Source organism: Phyllostomus hastatus, unplaced genomic scaffold (assembly GCF_019186645.2).
Source record: "Phyllostomus hastatus isolate PE091 unplaced genomic scaffold, TTU_PhHast_1.1 phas_contig_80, whole genome shotgun sequence".
Lineage (NCBI taxonomy): Eukaryota > Metazoa > Chordata > Mammalia > Chiroptera > Phyllostomidae > Phyllostomus > Phyllostomus hastatus.
Window position 1 is genome coordinate 49,691,936 of NW_025333960.1, and position 22,310 is coordinate 49,714,245.

Genomic DNA, 22,310 nt, shown 5'->3' on the forward strand with positions numbered 1-22,310 from the left:
GGTCCACCTCTGGAGGGGCCAGGGCTGTTTGCTGTCTCCGGTGTGAGCCCAGCTTCTGCTGGGCCGGCCCCTTCAAGCGCCTAGACCTCACCGAGGCACACTTTGGAATTTCTTCTTCTTCAGAGACATAACTTATTTTAAAAAGTTACTTAGCTCTTTGTTAGCCACTACAATAGGAGGTACCTGTCCGTGTGCAGTGGGTTGTAATTGACTACAAGTAGAGATTTATTATGCAAAGGCTCAGTTGTGGCGGACAGCTTTTTGGAAGTAACTCGTCAAGAAACAGAACTTTCTAATCATAAGACATAATAGATGATGACTGTAGACAATTTGGAAGATCCAGGTCGCTACATAAAAAAATTAAAATCACCTTTACCTTCAACAGCCAGAAATAACTATTGTTAAAATTATTTTATGCATTTTCTTTGTCTTCTAAGCATACCCACACATATGCCATTTTCATTGCAAAATCAAGGAATCCTTAAGTGGATTATAGCAAGAAACAAAAGTCCCTCAATATACATCTACATATATATTTCTTAACCTACTGTCACACAACTTAATCTTGTGAGTATTACTCTTTCCTTACTTATTTAATATTTATTTTTTTGGTCTTTTAAAATTCTCTTCTTAAGGTTTTTCTTAGCAGAAAATTACACGTAAGTTATTTTCCATAACAAGTTATCATTTCCTATAAACTTGCTTCTAAACAGAAGGTTGGGCTTCTTAAACACTAAGAAGCTTGTGAGACCAAAATCCTGGCAGGCTCCTTTATTCTTGAAAAAGATGTAGTTAGGGTCAAGGATTATACATCGGAGGTTTTGTACCATTTTCTTTTTCTGTCTCAGAAACTCTAGGGTAAAGTCGCCTTATCTTTCCCGACTCAGTTTCTCCACGTGTGAAACAGAGGTAATAGTTCTCAGCGACTAGAAGGGAGCTGTTCTGGTATCGTTTCAGCGAATTGCTGAAATGATCAAGGTTCTTCTTACTCCTCTGCTGGAAGGGAAACCGTCATACTTACCAGTGGGGAAAAACACTTGACTATTTGTAGGTAACTGGGGAGGTTGCTCAAGAATTTGTGGCTGAAATTTACCTTCTGAGAGAGAGAGAGAGAGAGAGAGAGAGAGAGAAACTATGAATGGTTCTAAGCATGCTATAACAAAGCTCCTTTTGAGTTGTTCCTGGGAGTGGCTGGGTGTGCCAGCCATTCCTCAACCTGAATTCTGAATAATCAAGTTATAATGTCTGCAACGTTTCAACCTATAGGTAAGAAAAAGCACCCACAGAGCAGTCTCCTAGGTTATTAAATATTTGGGCTGATGATTACGTTTGCTAAACTAGAGGGTATTATTATTCAATAAGTTTGTTTGATGAATGAATGGGTAATTCATTTTTTTAAGTTAAAAACTACTCTTTTTATATACAGTCAATAACATGGTTTTTGTGACAATTAAAAGAGAAGAAAACCATGAATCATTTTTGGAGTTACAGAGCAAATGCTTCTCCTGCAAGCAGGCACATCATTTCCTACTGAATATATTTAAAGAAACATTTGTCTCCAACAATCAGAGCTATGTGTGGGCTTCCTTGGGTATCACGGAATTCCTGCCTCTGGAAGTGTTTCTGTCCAGGTTAGGCAAGCCCTGAATAGGGGCGTGATAGAGGGAAGTCAGCCATCAATAGGGAGAATGGACAAAGCTGTCTGATGCAAGTGCCCGTCTCTTAAAATCCTTCGGTCACAGTAGCAAGCATGCAGCAGGTGTTCAAGACATTATCTTAGTGACTTAGATGTGAATATCCTGTGCCAGCCTTTTGGCCATTTCGATATTCCTCGAGGCTGTGCCTGTCTGAGGAATAGGTGCCTGTCTGCTGATGATCACCACCGTCGTTAGGGACCGCATGCTGTGTGCAGGCACTTTACACGTTAATAGATTGTCTGTTCACGTGTATGCATGCCTCATCATACAGATGAGCAAACAGAGGCTTGAGAGGCGAAGCCCTTGGTCTAAAATTTATCAAGCAATGAGGGGTAGCGTCGGTTTCTCCAAGTTTATGACTTGGCCCCTGAGCATGGGCATTTTGGGAGCTATCCTGCCCCCATCACTCTTGTAGGACCTACGTGCCTCCATGGGCTCCACTGATGCCTGAAATTCTGCTTCTGGAGTTTAACTTGCTTAGTTGGTGACTTGGGTCCTGGTCGATAAGAAAATCGAGGGGTCTGGGGGAGGGAAAGCTCCTAGTCAGTGTTCGTTTAGCAACACGAGTTGCTGTCGTTCATTCAGTCAGCCCGCACTTATGGACGGCACCCTGCAAGTCAAGTCCATGCCAAGGGTCGGTGTCACCAAAAGGAAGGAGGTTGGGTCTTTACCAAGATTCTTGTATCCAGATAGAGATCGGCAGCAAGTAGATTACTATGAAACAATGGGGTCCGCGGACAACAGGGAATATTGGGGGAGCACAGCAGCAGAGAAGGAACCGGCTCAGTCGAGGTCCTTTCCTGAGAGCAGAATGGGGAGGAAGGGAGGAGGAGGGCCCGCCCCTGAGTGAGGGACCCTCAGGAAGTCAGGGCGACGAGAGAGAGAATCGGCACAGAGCAGGCTGCACAGAGAGGCTCCAGGGCCGGGCCGTGCAAACCAAATCCCCACATTTTATGGGTAAAACGAGGGGATTTGGTTTACCTCAATCAATTCCTCTCATCAATTTGGTATTGTATATTTTGCTAAGTACAATTTATTTAATTGATACATCCTCTTCTTTCTTTTGTGATTGCTTTTTTGTTTAATAGGTAGCTGCCTCTTTGGCTGCAACAGAAGGACCCACTGGAATTTACATGGAAAGGATAGAGGTTAGGGTGCTCTTTGTGGCAAGACCGTGTTCGACAAGTATGCGTTATTTACGACCATCGCATATGCCTCCTATTTCATATAATATTTCACCTCCCGGTCTCACGTGGGCTCCTAGGGTTGCCCTTAGATATGTGTGTATCACGGCCAAGGCGGGGTTGTGACAGCCCTTTCCTGCCCGAGCATGTCGGAGGCCTTTGGAAGCTGCACAGGCAACAGCAACTTCAGCCTGAATGGTCTCTTCAATCGCGGAGAAGCTGCCAGGAGACGTGAGTAAGAAGAGCTGAGGCGCAGAAGTGGGAGGGGCGCGGAGTGCGGGAGGGGCGTGGCCAGCGGGAGTGGCCGGGGTTCAGGTGAGCCAGCCTGTGTCTCTCACCTCAGAGCTGCTTCCACGTCCAGGTCCTTCTGAGCCTCGCTTCCCTCTTCCCTGCTCTGTGCTTTCCAGCGTAACTGTAACTCCAGGTAAGCGAAGTGGAGGGAGCAGGCCTGGTGATTTCCCTCTCTAGGGCAATCCTTGGAAACCAAAGAGGCGTTTGGGTTGATTCAAGATGGTGAGCACAGTCGACAGAATGGGTGCTTTTCAGGGATAGGCCGTTGGCCTGGGGACTGTTGCCCATCTCTGGCAGCCCCCATCTCTGGCAGCCCCCACCTCGGGCGGCATCTCCAGCCCTCAGGCCTTTGGGAACGAGGATGCCAGGTAGGGAGAGAATCACTTAGCCATACACGGTAAGACTACGAAGAAATCACGTGGCTGGGAGATTTGGGTGGTGGGAGGGTGGGGGGCGCCGCAGTAACTGACAGAAGGGAAAGTGTTTCTGAACACACTTTTAGCCCGCTCTGGGAAGGAAGAATGAATTTCGCAGTGCCTCCTCCAGAAGGGGCTGGCACTCAAAACCTGGAGAAAGTGGAGGTGCATTGGGGTGTCTGACTCACCTTCCTGGTTGGCTTGGTGGGGCTGAGAGTCAGACGTTACCGCTGCTCTTCCTTTCGGCATTTTTAAACATCTAGTCAGTGTTCGTTTACTTGCAACTGTGTTCTCCTGGGCAGAAACCCTGTTTCTATCCGGTCTCCCTGTTTCTGTGTTTTGGGATAGTTGAAACAAGTTAGAGATTTCAAATGTATGTTCTTGGGCAACTTTTCAAACAGGTCGCCGGCTCGTAGCTTCTTGTTATAGATGCTCCTGCTTTTATGGCCTCATCTAAGTGTATCCTATGAAAGATCAATGAACGTGCCAGGTCCTCCTGTAGACTCGGATTCAGGGCGGGGGTGGGGGGGTCCCGGACGTGCTTCCTCTCAGGCAGCTCACCGGGGTGGCGTGGCTGACTGAGTCACAAGGCTTCTACGTGGCAAGACCAGCAGAACCGAGGCCTTCGCACTCACAGCTTGCAGATGTTTTCGTGACACTATGGGTATTCTCGGTGGCCTTTCCCCTCCCCATGTCACTCGAGTCACTCCAAAGGTTTTGAACAGAACGGGGTGGGTCTCCAACTTCAGCCCCCTCCAGAGGTGCGAGCACTTGCTGGGTTCCGGGATGGCAGCCGGGAGGCAAGCCGGCCTGGAGAGAGGCTTCTCCGCAGAAGATGACTCAGCAGGTTTCCACCTTCGCTTCCCAACGCCTTGAGTTCTGCCACTTCAGTCCCTCCGGGTTAGTGGGTTGACTTTGAGCGTCGCAGCCTCAGCAGTTTTGGTTATGCTGGCCTGGCCGGTCTGGCTCCCATGTACTGTTAGTCACCCATGGGATGATTAAATGGTCAAGATGGGTGTCTGCACAGACAGGAGCAGATATGACGTCCCAGAATCTCGGAGCAAAGAAGGGGCTCTCTTGCTGTTGGAAATTAGGAACGTGACCTTATTGCTGACAGCCGCGTTGTCCTTTCCTGCTAACAGAGACCTTCCCAAAGCATGCCTTTTGTCGCTTCCTGCAATCCCCTGACATTCTCTCGCACCGCAGACCCTGCGCGGTCTCCCGTCTTCTGCACCTGGCTCCGTGTTTTTCCTCCTGAAGTTGGAGTAAGGACCGCAGAGCCTATGTTCTTAGACATTCCACAGTAGTTATCCTAATGGGCAAGGTTTCTCAAGGTCATTGCCTGAGGATCGATTACACCAAATACTTAAGAGATTTTTTTTTTCCCCTTTGCATTTTTCTTCATCTGTAATAGGAGGCGGGTTGGGATTGAGGGATATCCACAAGAACCTGGCACAGTGGAAAGGAGTTTAAGGAATGAAAAAACTGTGCACCTGGCCGTGTGTGCGTGTGTGCACATGTGTGTAGGTGAGTGGGGTGGGTGGTCTGTAGGAAGGCTGAACATACATTGCTCAAAACACAGCCCAGCTGTGAGAATGAAAGAGGCGTTTTTCTCACCCCAGTGGTCTGCAGACAACAAGGCTGAGGGAGGGCCACTGGCTTAGATGCATTAAAACTTTGGGCCTCTTGACGCAGAGGGCCGGCGAGCAGCTGTTAAGTCTCAGAACGGGAGCACGCCTGCCCCTCCTCACATTCTAGTGCACGTTTCTCCATTCATCCGGGCTTGCTTGCAGTCTCAGAGTTTTGTCAGGTCTTGCCGGCCCGCATTTTTGCATAGCTAACTCCTCCTTGTCTTTGGGACTCACCTTTAGTGTGGCTTACGTAGCTGTCATTGTCTCTGAGGAGACCTCACCGAGGTTTCTGCTATAAATGAGCTCTCTCGCCAAAGGGCTCCCACAGCAGCTCGCCCCCCGCCCCACCCCCCACCATGGAAATGCTCAGGACTCATTACACACATCACACCACTAGGCTGCCAGCTCAGTGGAGGCAGGACCGTGTTGGGTTCACCTTTGACGTCTTAACGCCTAACTCAGAGCCTGACGTGCATTCAGTGCTCAGTTAATACTTATTGGACGAAAGTGATGCCACGTTAATAATGTGCAACATAAATGGCAGAAAGAGACCAAGAGACTCTTCAAGGAGGAAAACAAAAAAGAAGTTTGTGTTGGTTTAAAAAAAAAAACATGCCGGGTACCTTGGTGTCTCCGAAGGGGAGCTCAGGACACACGGGAGTTTTGGAATGCTGGGCTTGCAAGCTCGCCAGCCCCCGCGCAGACAGTGGCAGGGGCCGGGGGGTGAGGTGTGGTTAAACGCACCTGGCTGGGCGCTGGGAGAAGGGAACGCCGGGCTGGTTTCACCACTTTCAGTCCCTGCGTGGGAGGCCTGGGGGATCACTTCGTCTCGGTCTGCCTCGCTTTCCTCCTCTGTAAAGTGAAAGCGTGGAGCCAGGAGAGGTCCAGGCCAAGACCTCGTCCCGTTTTACGGTTTATGACTTGAAGACGTGTTGCAAATAACCAGGCCACCGAGTGACACATTCTCACAGCTCTTTGTTGTTCCTTTGTTGCATTTGTATGACTGCTTAAATTTCCATCTCGCTCTTCCCTGGTTAAAAAAAAGTGCTTTTTTAAAGTTTTAAGTGACAAAAAATGCAGGGTTTTCTACATTGGAGCTGCAAATGAAATTCTCTTTGCTTGGTATAATCGTTGGGAGGTTTTCATGAAGATCAAGGAAGTTATTGCTGTGACACAGTGATAATAAAAGGAAAGCGTCTAGCAATTTTAGCGCTCTGAACAGAAGTCACTGGACATGTCAGTTCACTCTGGAGGTCCTGTTCATTTCTCCTCTTGTACCGTAAGTTTTACAGCATTTGCTACGTAAAATGGCCCATGAGGAACCTGACACATTTTCCTGTGTGTGTCGCTCACGTTGCTAAGATCTGTTTAAATTCTTTGATTGTGTTGCAGCATGGTGAGGCGGCCATTGGCCAAGGCCCAGGTCATCCCTTGAACCACCTTAGCCTAGGCTAGATTCACAGTGGTTTCAGGTCACTCGGGACCGATCTCCTGGATGGGGAGGCGGGTCTGTGGGACTCACACACTGAGGACTCTCGTGCGAAGGAAGGGACTCTTCGAAAGGAGGTTCTGCCACCCATGGAAACGCCTCTGATGTCAGGGGTGGGCTGGTTGGCATTCTCCGGCAGGGACCTGAATCTACGCCTGGAATTGCAACACGGTGGTGATTGTATTGTGTAATTAACTGTCCCAACAACCACCGTGAGCCTGCACTCAGAGGGAGCTGCTCGGACTACATGGGTCTCAGAATGTGACGGTGGGTGACAGAAACACGCCTCCGTGGAACAGACGGGCAACACGAGCACTCCCTTACCCCGGGGTGCCCTCTGCGGCTTTTGTCATCAAACTCCTTCAGCAGATTCCTCTGAGGTCTGACGCCTCCTTGGGTCTGGTTGAAGGAAGCGCTCCATCCCGAGTGGTGATGCCAGGGAGCATGCCCCACCCGATGACCTTCAATGTCATGATTGCACTCCATGTCTGTGCGCGTGACTGCACAGTGCCAGACCGAGGTGGGCTTCCAGCCTTCATCTGTGTACCAGTCACTCAGGGGCATTCATGTAAGTCGATGTTCCTTAGAAACACGCTGTCCTGGGCCAGGCAGAGCCGGGCGGGTCCACGTAGCTCAGCTCAGCTTCCGGAAAGAGCTGTGCCCGGCGGCTCGATGGATCCCAGGAACTCCAGACGTGGTCAGTCGCTACAGGACGAGACGGGCAGAACTTTCATTAGAAAAGCAGCTCTCAGACTTTTAAGTCTCGGGGCCGCTTTACATGTTCAGATTACTGCGGATCTATTTTTCTTTTTCTTTTCCTTCTTTCATTGTTAAGTTACCATTATCACCATCTTTTTAAAAAAATGAAAATGATTTAATTACAGTTGTCCTCATTTTCTCCCCCATGGCTCTCCCCTGCCCTACCCACCTCCCACTCTCTCCCCTTCCCCTCCTCCTGCTGTCCTTGTCCGCGGGTCCTTTATACACGTTCCTTGACTTGACCCTTCCCCTTCTTTCCCCCATTTTTCTTTTCTTTCAGAAAATGTTAGTAATGTCCAGCAATATTTACCAAATCAGAAGTTAAAACTGGAGCAAGTTTGAAATATTTATTTACTCTTTCATTAAAATAATACTGTTACCGGGGGTGGAGGAGGTGGAGGAAGGTAAAGGAGGATAAACAGTGACAGAAGGAGACCTGACTTGGGGTGGGGAACACACAGTACAATACACAGATGACGTGTTACATGGAATGGTACCCCCGAAACCTACATAATTTTATTAACCAATGTCGATCCAATCAATTCAATAAAAACAAAAAGTAAACAAAAAGCATTGTTACCATTGCACATTAACATAGATAACAAATTTCAATGGGGAAAAAACAGCTGTTTTCTAAGGGGAAGAAGGGCAGGGGGACGCGCAGTGCTGGTTTCCACCTCTGCAGGTCTCCTTCCCATCGGGCTAACGGGGGACCCACCGTTCCGCCTCCGGGAAACTGCTCTGTATGTTTGGGAGAGGCGGTGAGTGACGAGGCGAATGGTGTCTGAGTATTACTATGAAAACAGTGGTGACCTCACAAACCTGCTGAAAGGGTCGTAGGGACTGCCAGGGGTCAACGGACGCCCCTGAGAGGACGCCAGCATCACAATGACGGAAATTCTGGGTCAGGACCCAGGTCACCCACACTCTTTCCGCTTCACCGGCTTCCGCACCTTTAGCCCAGCTGCCCTCTCTGCCTTCCCTTGGACTCTGCAGGACTCGGTGTGCCGCTTATAAGGCACTGGGCTGTCGTGCATTTTCCTTATTTTCCACGTATCTGCCCAAGTAGATGGCAAACTCACGAGAGAAGGAACTTAGTTCACCCTTGTGATTCTATGTACAGGGCCTTCCAAAATGTATTAACCTCAAAAACAGTAACGGCTTCTGCACATGGAACACTGCTGTGTGTTGGGTGCCCTACTGAGGTGTTTCTCACTGCAGTGGTCTCCTAGGGCTGACGTCACCACGTGTCACACACTGGGTGTCTTAGAGCAACAGAGATGGATCCTCCCACAGTTCTGGAGGCCAGAGCCTGAAGTCAGGGTCCTGGCAGGGCTGGGCTCCTTAGCCCTGGGAGACGTGTGTCCTCGCCTCTCTCTTAGCTTCTGTGTGTCCCCAGGGTTCCCTGGCTCGCAGGAGCGTCACTCCAGTCTCTGCCTCTGCCATCGCCTGGCCTTTCCCGGTGTGTCTTCATGTCACCTCCCCTATTGTGCATGTCTGCCTCTGTGTTTCCTCCTGTTCTTTCTGAGAAGGATGCCAGCCATATTGGATGAGGGCAACCCTAACAACCTCAGCTTACTTAAGTCTGCAAAGATGCTATTTTCAAATAAGGTCTCGTTCATCGGTACCCAGGGGTGGGACGTCAGCATATCTTTTGGGGGAGACACACGTCCAACCCATAACACTTACCAGCTATTAAACTGAACCACACAAAACTGCTGTGATTTTGGCTGCTTTTCAATTTTTGTATGCTTAACCTACATGCTAATTGATTGTATATGGATAAATAAAACAAAGCAATTCTGATCAGTGCCACCAACTGCTCTGACTGCTAGCGGAGGAAGAGGCGTGGGCGTCTGGCTTTCGACAATCCTCTGAATCGGAGGATTCTGGGCAGAGCTGTGCACACGGAGACCTTGGGTGCTGCTGTTCAGCCCTTGGGGCATTTGCCCAGAAGTTTCTTCCCCACCGGCCTTTACAATTGCCCTTCGTGGACAGTTCCTTCCTCTCCTCTAGTGCAGGCCATTGCTTTGTTGAGGTGGGATCCTCACTGGGTTGGCAGCGTGTGGGCGAGAAGGCTTTAAAGGCCCGTGTCCTTTGTTCCAGGCCCACGATGGACGCCCTGCAGCTGGCGAACTCGGCTTTCGCGGTTGACCTCTTCAAAAAGCTGTGTGAGCAGGAGCCAGCGGGCAATGTCCTGTTCTCTCCGATCTGTCTCTCCACCTCCCTGTCCCTCGTTCAAGTAGGAGCCAAAGGTGACACAGCCAGTGAAATCGGACAGGTGAGCCCCACGCCTTGGGTCTGCTGGGAGAGAGGGAATGGTTGTTAGACAATGTGGGCGGAGCCGAGAGAAGAGCGACTGGGGTTCTGAGGCCAGAGCTGCTCGGGAGGGAGAGCTGGGCCCCTTCTCACACTCTCTCCATCCATTTTTAAGTGGGAAAGAAAGCTCCTCTACCTGCCCTGTGACCCAGGCACTGTGTGTGATGGGGCACCTGGGGATCTGCTAGGGAATCACAAGGTTTCCACTAATGAGTGGCCTCTGGCGAGTCACCTGGCATCTTTGTGAGTGTTCTACTGCAAGGATCCATCAGGGCGGTGCTTATTGAATGTTCTACTGCAAATACGCTGACCAGAAAGTACAAAATCTATATTCCCGTCTTGTGCACAAAATGTATTCACAGCATCATGCTTTATTGCTATTTTTTATTGGGGTATACCGGACATTCAACGTGATATTTGTTGTAGGAGTACAATGTAAGAATTTGATATTTGTATATATTGCACAAAGATCAGGACAATAAGTCTAGTTAACATCCGTCGTCATTCACAGTTACAGAATTTCTTTTTCTTGCGATGAGCAATTTCAAGGTCTACTCTCTTAACTTCCAAATATGCAATACAGCATTATTAACTATAATAATACACCACGCTGTACATTGCATCCCTGTGCCTTATATGTAGCTGGAAACTTGTATCTTTTTACTTCTCCCCACCTGTTTCTGCCCCCTCCCCCATTTACTTTTGGATAGTATGTGAATGCCTGTCTAACTCTATTCATTATTGTTCTTATGTTGGCCATCCTAGGCTCAACAGAATCTTTCTTTGCATGAGCTCATAGCATTTAAACAGGGAGCATCTCCTTGTATCTATAAGCCCCCAGAAAGTATGACCCATGAAGTATTTTTTGGGTCGTGATAAGTGAAAACTTCATACTTGAAATTGAGGGCACTCAAATTATTGAAATTGAGAGTAGTGGGTATTCCCAGTCCGGTTTGTAGAGGGAAAGGTGCAGCCTTGCAGAGCTGGGCTAGATTATATTCCTAGTGGACACAGGCTGGGGCTCAAGGCCAGGCTGCCGGACCCCGGCCCACCCCAGGCAGCCCACCGTGGATGGGGGCGGCCCACCAGAAATGACGCGCTGGCCCATTTGGCACTCGTCAGAGAAACTGAAGGCACTGGAGACACCTCCGGGCTGGAGTCTGATAACTGCCTAATGCCTATTTTGCTAGTCATCTCTCTCTTCGTGTGTCTAAATTAGATGAAAATTATAACCCTGTGTCACTCTTTTCCACGTTTGAAAAGCTTTCTGTATGAGCATTAGAGGTGACATTTTGAAGAAAGGGCAAATTTTCCTTATAGTTAAATCCAGAGAAGAGTACTTAATGACAGAGTACAATGGGGACAATTTTGCCCCCCACTCCCTGGGGGTCTTTGACAGTGTCCAGAGACATTTTTGGTTGTCTCAAAGGGTGCCTAGTAGGTCAGAGATGCTGTCAAACACCCTACAATACCCAGCACCCTGCCCCGGCAACAATGTCCTGCCCCAAACATCAGCAGTGCTGAGGTTGAGAAGCCTCACCTCGTGGGACAACGGAGCAGGGAGACTGTGCATCCCTCACGGTCGGTGACAGTCACCATGTGTCCCACTGCCGTGGGAAGACACGATGATGCCTCATGGGTCACGGATGCTTTTTTCCCCTCTTCGCAGGTCTTTCATTTTGAAAATGTCAAAGACGTGCCCTTTGGATTTCAAACAGTAACATCAGATGTCAACAAGCTTAGTTCCTTCTATGCGCTGAAACTAATCAAACGGCTCTATGTAGACAAGTCCCTGAATCCTTCCACAGTAAGTCGTTCAATGTCATTTCCGGTGAAACTCACTTCTGGGGTGCTCATGTCTGATCTGAGGCTCATGAACATGAGTCAGTCCCAGTGGAGGGGTTGGATTTAGTGGGATTCAACTGCAGTCACATCTTCCAGCTCAAAACAGGGAGAAGTTCACAGCCTCCTCGTTCCCTCTTGAACCCTCGCAGATCCTACCCTTCCCCGTGGCTTCCTCACTCAGAGAAATGGGGAGTGGAGTGGGTAATAACAATCTCTGTAGATGCAAGACAACTCGAGATTTACACCTTTCTCCCCACATAGCAGGGTGGGCACTCAGGCTGGGGCAACAGTTCAAGTTCTGCACCTCATTGTGTGTGTGTGTAACATTCTCCTGACCTTCTCAAAATCAATATGAAAAGTAATAACTATATGAATCAACAGTTTTCATCAGTCACCAATTGTTTTTGTTGGTTTTCCTAGGCTGGTCATGGGGGTGTCTATACAGGTTGTTCTGGGTATTTAATTTCAGCCGTTTCTTGAAAGAATCCCATAAAGAACACTGTGGTGCCCTTCGCTTTGATTCCAGAGTATAACATAAGATTTAGGAAAATCTGTCCTTGAAATACACAGTCAGCATCCTAGACTACACAAAAGAAGTTTCCTGTCTATGTTAGTAATACAGAGTTGATTCAGTTTGTGTTTGGATGGCCAGAATTTTGAGCTTTCCAAACCTAAAAGGTAGACTACCAGTTAGACATTTTACCATAGTTTTATTACTTTCTGGAGTAGCTTTTTGTTTCTCTGGTTGAGATCTTTTGAGGACATTGGTCACTAGACATGGTTGTGAGTTTGTTCTTGCTGTGTGAAGACATATACGTGGCCATTTTCCTTCCCACGGTCACTCAGGGAAATAAAATAAAATATTGAGATGTGAGTTGGGGCCTAGGTATAGAAAAATTTTAAAAGCTTCTTAGGTACTCCTTAAGAAGATGCTTAATACATTTTCTTGCTGGCATTGAGGATGGCGGAGGCCATTTACCTTACTGAGGCTCCGGTGTTCTGAGGTGGCCTCCATTCTTTCGGTCAAGGGCAACACTTGGCCCCGAGGTTGGGTTGCAATTAATGGAATCAAATGGGCTAAGGCCACGGCTGCTCTGAAGAAATTGGGGGAGCTCTGTGTTTGCATATTTAATCAGCTGTGTTTTTTAGTTTGGTTGAACTTCTGTTCAACATTTTGAATTATTTCAACCAAACCGGGAATTGCAAGGAATTTTATTTCAGCTGCTTTCCATGGCTCCTGGCGGCTGTCTAGCACTTGCGGATTCACGGGTGATGGTGCAGACAGGTGAGGTGTGAGGATGGCCACCTGCCGCAGAGCCACCTGGGTGTGCAAAGGGCACGTTTCTGGCCTCAGGTCGCTTGCATCACAATGACGAGGGATGGGATTTAGGGTTCTGCATTTCAACCAGCATTAGAATTAGACCCACTGCTATTTCTCCACTGTTTCAAACTCAAGGTGCAGGCGAATCACCCTGGCATCGTGATAGAAGCCGCATTTTGATGCAGCAACTCGGGGGGCTCTGAGGTTCTGCACTTCGGTCCCAGGGGATGACGTGGGGGCTTTCGTTCTCGGGCCACAGTTTGAGTGGCAAGAGTCTGTAGAATATTTGTCTCAGTGAGGGTAGTGTTTTCTGCTGATAGAGTTCTCTTTTCTGTATGTACACTTCTTCCATTCTAAGACACACCTGTGTGCACACATTTTAATGTTCCTGAAATCACACATTAACTGTTAACATACATTTAGCAGGGTGCTTCTTTCCCCCCAAAGTCGATACTAAATTGATGAATGCATTTAATAATTGTTCTTGTCTTGGAATTAAAGAAAGGAAACATTCAATACAAAGAAACACGAAGGTGTCTGCATGAAGTTTCACGTTACCTGACAGTTCAGATTTTGGAAGTGTATTCATAGCCATGGACACTTAAAAGCCCTTTCGTTAGAACTGGGTGACAGTGTGAGAGTTTGGCTACAGACCGTGAACTATCTTGTGATTTTATGAACCGGCTGCTTTTCAGGAGTTCGTCAGCTCCACGAAGAGACCCTACGCCAAGGAAATGGAAACTGTTGACTTCAAAGATAAACTGGAAGAAACGAAAGGTCAGATCAACAACTCCATTAAGGATCTCACAGACGGCAAGTATCTTTCTTTATTCTGCTCTAAGTACCTACTTGCCTCCCCACGAATCTCCCTGCTCAGCAGGACATCGAATGCCTGGCGGGCGCCTGCGATGCTTTCAGTTCAGAAGCTAAATTCTTTTTTTTTTTAAAAGATTTTATTTATTTATTTTTAGAGAGGGAAGGGAGGGAGGAGGGGAGAAAGAGAGAGAGAGAGAGAGAGAGAGAGAGAGAAACATCAATGTGTGGTTGCTGGGGGTTCTGGCCTGCAACCCAGGAATGTACCCTGGCTGGGAATCGAACCTGGGACACTCAGAAGCTAAATTCTTGCCGGTCAAGCCATTCCAACAACGTGGCTTTGTGGGCCTTCCTTCCACCGTCTTTTCACTTGGGCAGGAATTCCCGGTGCTTCCGTCTTCCTTAGCCTCCTTCCCTTGCTCTCCGAGGAGCCGCCCCACGGCCTCCCTGCTGCGTGTGCCTCTGACAAAGTCTGGTTTCCGGCAAGTCATGAGTCCAGTTTTTCCACCTGGAAAGGAATGGCTTGGATAATCCCCGAGGCCGCTTCTAGCTCAACTATTCTGCAAGTTTATTACAGCAAAAGGGGTAGAGAGTCTTAGGCAATCAATTCTACTCATGAAAAAAACAAAACAAATCACAGAGATGGACACATGTCCTTGGTCCCACCCCTCCTGACCGCTGGGGTGCTCTGATGGGCCCCGGTGTCCTCTGCGGCATCTGCCTGGTCCGGTCCTGCCTCGGGCTCTGGGCTTCCCTCGGGCCTCTCCTGACCCCGAACCCACCCTTGAGTGGGTTCTCCTTGAGTCTTCCTTGCTAGAAGAGGCTTCGAAGTAAGATGAGTTTTGAGGGCTGATCAGCATCAGGAGGCACCTGCTGGGACTCAGCGCCGAGGTGTGAAGGGGTGAAAGGTCGTGATGGATATTTCGGGCACCAGTGCAGTCTAGTGAGGGACACACTTCTGGGGCAAGGGCACGCAGTTCCCGTCTGGACGGCCAGAGCCGGACTGTCTCGAGGAGGACTTGGGTGGCAGAGTCCGCACCATCGCTGCAGGGTGTGGGCGTGGAAGGAGCATGGCCTTGGAGTCTTCACGGCCTCAGAGTCAAACCCGGGCACTGCCCCTTGTCCACTGAAGCATCTGGAGCCTCAGTGTACTGAACTGTAAAATGGGGCCTATGTTATCTAATTTAGTTTTGACATGGTTGTTGTGAGAACTAGCTTAGGTAATATGGTAGGCAAGAGGGTAGGTGGTAGCCATAGATACGTATGCCTGCACACAAATGTATGCATGCGTACGTCTTTGTCGTTGAAACGAATTTCCTGTGCCTTCCTATGTAAAGAAAAAAATGGTGTAACATCATGTTAAGCACAATGATAAAAGCAGCCCCTGTTTAAATGGCCATGTAACAGTTTTGCTTTTAGAGTTTTTTAATTTTTAATCCTCACCCAAGAACATTTTTTTCGTTGCATTCAGAGGTTAGGTAAATGGAGATCCTTTGCGAAACCTCTCAGGGCTATTCGAATACAAGGCCTTAATTTCACTGGGGGGCTCTTACCACTGAGCTGTCCTGCTGTTGGGAATTGGAGCTCTAGAGTAACGACAGCTGTGGTCAAGCCAGCTGACCCTGGCACAGACCAGCCACCCTGCCCACAGCTGGGCAACCTGGGGAGGGGGTGCAGCTGTGGGGTGAAGAGGAATGCCCTGTCCTGGCTCAGATCTGCTTTCCAGCTGAGTGTACTAGAAAGCCCCATGACCTCTCTGAGCCTCAGTTTCCTCATCTGCGAAATGGGGATAATGGCCTCTGCCTTACTCGATCATTACGAGAGAGCGGAGCTAATGCACGTGAAAATGCAAGCCCAGGCTGGGTGTGAAGTGAGCGCTGGTGGGTTTTCAGTCCAGAGCACAGGGCTCCAGTCCTGATCCACCATCGCTCCTGGGCCATCTGGGGCGAGGGACCGGAGACTAAGTCACTGCTTCCTGTCTGTAAAAAGGGGAGGACTATGTGGTAGCGTGTACATGAATGTCTGGCACGTGGTAGCTTGTATTTTTCTTCTTCCTCTTCATTTCTTTCCCCTCCTTCCCCCTTCATCCTCCTCCCATGGAGGCTTTGGTAAGCCCAGTGGGGGGGAGACAGAAGCAGAGAAAGGGGTCCTTCCGAAACAAGGTGGTCTGGCTCTCAGCCCCCACCGTGTGTGGCTCTAGCGCGTGTGAAATCCCTGGTGAGTGGACAGCACGCGTGCTCGGGAAGAATAACCCTGTGCGATTTGCGGTTTCCTGAAATCGTTGGCAGGACGCTTCGAGGACATTTTATCCGCCAACAATGTCAGTGACCAGACCAAACTCCTTGTGGTCAACGCTGCCTACTTCGTTGGAAAGTGGATGAAGAAGTTCCCGGAATCGGAAACCAAAGAGTGCCCTTTCCGTGTCAACAAGGTAAGTGGGGCCGTGTGTCAAAGGGTGCCCCAGCTACAGATCTGAAGGATGACAGCAACAGGGAGGACCCCGGGAGTTCACGCACACGAGGGAAGTTCAGGCAGAGCGGTGCGCCCTCTCTGGTAGAAAAGGAACCCTCATCCTTGGAGAGGTTCTCACTCTTCTCCAGAGCGTTCTGAGTCTGGGTTGAATGGGAACTCATGAGGACCCACAGCCCAGTGGGCAAAACTAAATCTCCACCTGGAAAGTGGCTACAGATATTTGCGGCCATTAGCAAGAAAGACAGAGAAACCGAATTCTAACCTGAGCGGCCTTTGACTCATCCTGAAACCCCGGGCCACTGGGGAATCTCATCTGTTCGTAGTGAAGTCAACCGTTCTGATATTTTAATTTATAAGGTGCTCTGAGGTCCTTGCTGGCCACAGAGGAAAAAGCACAGCTCACTCAGCGGCTGCTCTGGAAGAATGAGAAACCTGTTTTGCAGGGAAGTCCTCCTAATCCTACTGAGGGAATGGCGAGGCCGTATCCTCCTTGAGAAAGAATTCATGGAAATAGGTAGAGTGCGTCTCCCGCAAAGGAATCCAGGGAACTGAGACTGGGAAGGCTGCCCATTTCACGGAAGGGCCCAGGCAACCCCAGGAGTCTGTGTGATGATGACGTAACTCGGTCTCACGTGATGAGATCTGACGGGGCTAAGAACTTGGACGGAAACCCAGGCTTCAGGGACCACGAAGCCTGAAGGTGGCACATTGCCTTGTAGCTCCCAGGCATCCGTTCTGGTTTCCAAGTTTCTCCCAGCACTTGGAGTACCTAGCACTAGTCACACTTGTTTTTGCCAAATATTGTAACAGCACCTCCTTCGTGCTGGAACCCAGGGAGAAAAGACCCCCTGATACAATTTATACCTGGACCGGCTTGGCTTTTGGCGCTTTCCTTTGTACAAGCACAAGTTTCTGTTCAGCCCCACCTCCCCACCCCTGCCCCAAGCACACTTTCCATAATGACACGTAATTATTTATTTTCTCATCCAGATCTGTGCATGAGTGCATGGGCTTTGTAACGGCAGGGATAAGGCCTTACTCCTCTCGGTTTCCGTAATTCCTGGCCCAGACGTGGTACCTGAGTAGGTGCTCAGCCCTGTTTGGGGAATCAGTGGCCCGTCCCTAAGGGTCAGTTCGGATACACAGGCAACAGCAGACAAACCTGATCGGCCTTTGGAGCCACCGGGGGTCCCTGTAGAAGATCCACTGGGTACTGTCACTGGGAGAGGACAGTCTCGGTCGAGAGGGCTGCTTGCCTCTTCAAAACACCCACACGTCCTGGGGAGCCTCCACCCACTTCCTCTCCCTGACTCACCTCCCCGGAGCTCAGTGGCCACCTCAAGGCTGCCTGCAGGGGCAGGCTGACCCTGCACATGGGGGCGTGTCTCAGCGGTGGGGCACAAGGTGTGCCACTCTTTAGACTGCACTGGGTTTTTCACACACAAGTCCTTGGCCCGTAAACATGGCTTTGAAATGTCCTTGATCTCTCCGTGGTTCACCTAACAAGGCAATAAAACACACAACTCAGCGCTGCGTGCAGACACGCCCTCTCTTTGAATGAGGAGGTCCTTGCTTTCTCTTTGTTTCCTTTCGGTTGCTTTTGTCAGCCCCTGAGCTTTCTGAGTCACTCCCCGGAGCCTTTCCTCAGGCCCCGGGTGTCTCCTTTAAGGGCTAGACTGCAGTCATGAAGTGGTAGTGTTACATGTTCAGTATAGCGCCTATTCTCACAAAGGTGGACACACACACACACACACAAATTGATGTATCGCTAACCTAAAAATAAAACGGCCAAATGAGGCTGATTTTCTGCCCTTACAAAGAGAGGGAACAAATGATCGAGGTGTTTCATGGAATTATGACAAGAACAAATTAACAGGTGTATGTGTGTATAGACGTGTGCACCTACATGTGTACATGTGTGTGTGTGTCTGTGCATGCATGAAGGCATAAGTTGCTGCCTCTGACGGGGGGGGGGGAATAAAATTCGCGTCTGCATGCGCACTCGTGGGAAGGGAAAGCAAGCGGCCCGGACCCCTTCTGCTGTTCCAGACGGACACCAAGCCCGTGCAGATGATGAGCCTGGAAGCCATGTTCTGCATGGGCAACATCGACAGCATCAACTGCAAGATCATAGAGCTGCCCTTTCAGAACAAGCACCTCAGCATGCTCATCCTGTTGCCCAAGGACCTGGAGGACGAGTCCACCGGCCTGGAGAAGGTGAGGGGGGGCGGGCGGGCAGTGCCAAGGTGCCCCCTGACCGGCGGAGCCCCTGGACAGCGCCACGCGGGGCTGTGGAAGAGGCCGCGGCCCTGCCTCGCACGTCACTTGCTCTGTCATCTCCAGGGGTCTGTGGTCCTTTCTGGGTCTTCCTCCTTAATGTTCAAAAGAGCCAGCATTTATCTGGCACTTACCACGCGCCTGGAACTGTGAATTCCCTCTGTGCGCTCTCTCACTGAACTCTTGCAACAGGCCGAGGAGTCAGACACTGTCACCGCAGCCGCCCACTGACCAGGGCACAGGACACAGAGGGCGGGCAACCGGCCACGGTCACATGACTCGTCTGTGGTTCGTAGAATCAGTAGGAGTTTGAGACTAGGAATCTGGAATCCGTGTTCTTAAGTCTAGACTAGGGTTACTTATCCTTAGCATCTTGCATCAACGTGGTGCGTTTGTAAACAATTGATGAGCCAATATCCATACGTGATTATCCACGGAAGTCCATGGTTTATTTTAGGGTCCACTCTGTGTGTCGTGCATTCTGTGAGTTTTGGATGCTCTTTTCGTGCACACACATGTAGATGAGACTTTATCATGTGTCATATTTCAGACAGGATTTAGAGACACAAGACTCACATGTGGTTGAGGTTTTACCTGCTTGAGAGTAACGTAGCTTGCCCTCGCCTCCGGCAACCTTAACCTGCGTCCCCTCTGCCACCCACCTCTGCCCCCCACCCCCCACCTTCCACCAGGTTCTCGATCCTGGCCAGGGAGAAGGAGGGAATCCTTGAGGAGCTCAGGGGTCACCTGCTGTAGTTCCTGTCACGCCTCAGTGACTCCCCGACTCTCTAGGTCACATCTTAGCTGTGACTTCAGTTATCATTTTGCTTGCGCCACCACCTCATTGGCCAGATTTTAAATCTGTCTCCGTTCTTCTCTTATTCATCAGTCATGTTCAGGGGCGTCCTAGCCACACGGTAGCCCCTGTATTGGAGCCCAGAGGTCAGAGGTTTCCTCTTATGACAGAGGAATGCTCAGCTTTTACAGAGGTTAAGAACATAAACTGTTATTTTTCAGACTTGTTGAACTATAAATAAAAGCATAAGATATTTAAAGTGCACAGCAGGATGAGTCGGTAAATGTATAAATTATAAACGGGTTCCTCCCATCCGGCTTATAAACACACTCATCGCCTCATATATTTACCTCTTTATCTCTTATTTTTAAAAAATAACCAACTGAAAGGGATACATTCATTACCTAATACCTTAAAGAATGATCATAAACAGTTCAAATTCTCATTCTTGGAAGAGTTTATTTCAGCTTTAATCTGAGTTATTAAATCCGATGTCATGCCAAGGACACGAGTATTCTGGATTTCCCAGGAGTGAAATCAAAATGAGCACTCAAGAAATAGTACTTGTGCAAGCCTCCTGCTTTTACATTTATTTCACCACTATGTACACAGCGCCATAATCCATGCACTGGTTTCAACGAAGCTGCTCTATAGCTTACGGGAACTGTCCCCGTGAACTCCAGTGCACGGGGCCCTAGCCTCAGGGTGGGGTGGAGACCAATGCGGGGCGGGGGACCTTTTATGGGGGCAACGGTCACACGCCAAAACTGCGGGGCAACACCATGTGTGACGGTCCATCTCTGCCGCTTCGGGACGGGGCTCACAACGACCTTACGTTCTCCATCCCACGGGGCCTTTTACCATTGAAAATGAAAAAAAATGCTTCCTTCTGCTTTTGTCCTTTAGGTTGAGAAAGAACTCACGCCAGAGACGCTCTTGCAGTGGACCAACCCCAGCACCATGGCCAACACCAAGGTCAAACTCTCCCTCCCGAAATTCAAGGTGGAGAAGACGGTCGATCCCAAGGCTAGTCTGGAAAACCTAGGCTTGAAGAGCACCTTTAACGAGGAAACCTCTGATTTCTCGGGGATGTCCGAGGCCAAGGGCGCGGCCCTGTCCCGGGTCATTCACAGAGTGTGCCTAGAGATCACCGAGGAGGGCGGGGACTCCATCGAGGTGCCGGGGTCGCGGATCCTGCAGCACAAAGACGAGTTCAACGCCGACCACCCGTTCATTTACATCGTCAGGCACAACAAAACTCGGAACATCATTTTCTTCGGCAAGTTCTGCTCCCCGTAAGGGGGGGCAGGGCCCAGGCTGAGTCCCACCCGGCGATTCTGGAAACCCTGCACCTGGAGAATCACTTTCGAAACACGATACATGGTTACTATTGCTGAATGGGCAACGCCCTGGTGCCTGTCACGTGTGGCTAACAGGCCCCTTTCCCCAATCTGTTCTCTTAGGGCCCCTCCCCACCCATCAGAGACAATGCTTTCCAGGAAAAGGAAACGGGTATGCATTGTTTGTCACCTCGCTGGAGTTATGGGCAGAAATACGGTCTTTCACAAAGAACATCCCTGTAAGGAGGGTCGGTAGGATGGTATTCCCAGAGCTTTGCCTCCCTTTGTTGGGATACAGAATGTTCCAGACATACTGACCTCCCTGAAAGGTGGAAGGCACTGCGGTTCAGGGGGTCTGCCAGAGTTTTCTGGTTCCAGGGAAACTGGGGCACATGTACGGGCTCCTGTAGGTGCCCACACATGTGGGGCAAATGTAAACCCTGATTTGTTTTGGCTTTTAGAAAGATAATAATAGCTTTCCCAACGTGTATGTTACGGAAGTCCATGGAAAGAGTCTGGAACAACACCCTCCGTATAAGTCCCCACCTTGATATTTCTGCCGTAAAATGTAGAAAATGGATGCAAAGTGGATAAAGACTCTGAACAGCCCGTAAGTGCCAGGCGTTGCTGACAAATGCGTATGCCACCAGCTCGCAAACACGCTTCGTTTTCGGGACTTTTCGAGATCTTGAAATGCCGGATAAGAAATTGCAGACTTATTGTAGCTGACGTGCCGCCCTCAAAGGGGGAGCTCCGGTCTGATTAAACGTTTATTTCCTCTTTGGACAGAGTGACCCCCCATTCCTGGGGTGGGGGACAGACTGCTGGGTGGGGCTTCCAGCTGACTGGACAAGGCCTTCGGTGTCCGACAACCGGGGCCTCAGGGCGCAGGGACTCTCTTGTGGTAGGTGGCTGATGGGAGAATTCCGTGACTGTCGGATGTCTTTGTCTGGTGTGGCGGGGAGGGGACGGAACTTAGGCCTTTAGAAAATAGAACTGGGGCTACCGAGGTGCTCCCACTGCTTGGGCACATCCTTTCTCCAAGCCTGCGGCGTCGGTTACTACAGGTCGTCGGTGACTTTCACTGAGTGGTGTTTAGCGTTGATCTGATGAGTCATCTGTGTTACCAGTTCCCAGGTTAATTCATGAAGCACTAGTGTCCTGAAGACTCGGTGGCAAACCCTTCCTCATCTCTCCTCGGGCGTCCCTTGTAAATAGGTCCAACGTTCTTCTCGCTCCCAAGGACCAGCATTCACTTCCTTTCATGCTACGGACAATAAAATATCATGAAATGGCATATCTTGTTTTTCTTTTTCCGTAAAGTTAGATTTACTCTTCTGAGAGATCACCGAGCCATCTCTGCAGAGAAGCACTCCTGGGGCCCTGACGCCGAATGAGAAGGAGTAAGAATCGTTGCTGCCCCTGGGTCCTGGTCTTCCTTTCTCTCTGGCCACCAGCTCTTGCTCCCTCCTCCCGCCCCGTTCCACCCCTGGGGGGCCCCCGGGGGGCCTAGGAGGGCTTTGGGTCACAGTTAGCTGTGTTAGGAAATGGGGGCCTTTGGGCTCAGCCTCAGAACTTGCTGTCGAGTAAGCTGCGTATGCTTAAAATGTTTTCTCAGGAGGCTCCTTTTCCTCATGTGCATTTGTTCTGAATTACTTAC

The 22,310-nt window shown here is 49.7% G+C and overlaps 1 protein-coding gene across 1 annotated transcript; it reads left to right on the forward strand.

Annotated features, from left to right (window-relative positions):
• Nucleotides 1-3,185: 3,185 nt before the first annotated feature.
• SERPINB5 (serpin family B member 5) lies at nucleotides 3,186-21,941 on the forward strand. The gene is made up of 7 exons (XM_045849605.1): nucleotides 3,186-3,305; nucleotides 9,574-9,748; nucleotides 11,456-11,593; nucleotides 13,648-13,765; nucleotides 16,054-16,196; nucleotides 18,287-18,454; nucleotides 20,217-21,941. Exons 2-7 carry the CDS (start codon nucleotides 9,581-9,583, stop codon nucleotides 20,607-20,609), a joined length of 1,128 nt encoding a protein of 375 aa, XP_045705561.1. The 5' UTR covers nucleotides 3,186-3,305; nucleotides 9,574-9,580; the 3' UTR covers nucleotides 20,610-21,941.
• The last annotated feature ends 369 nt before the right edge of the window (nucleotides 21,942-22,310 follow it).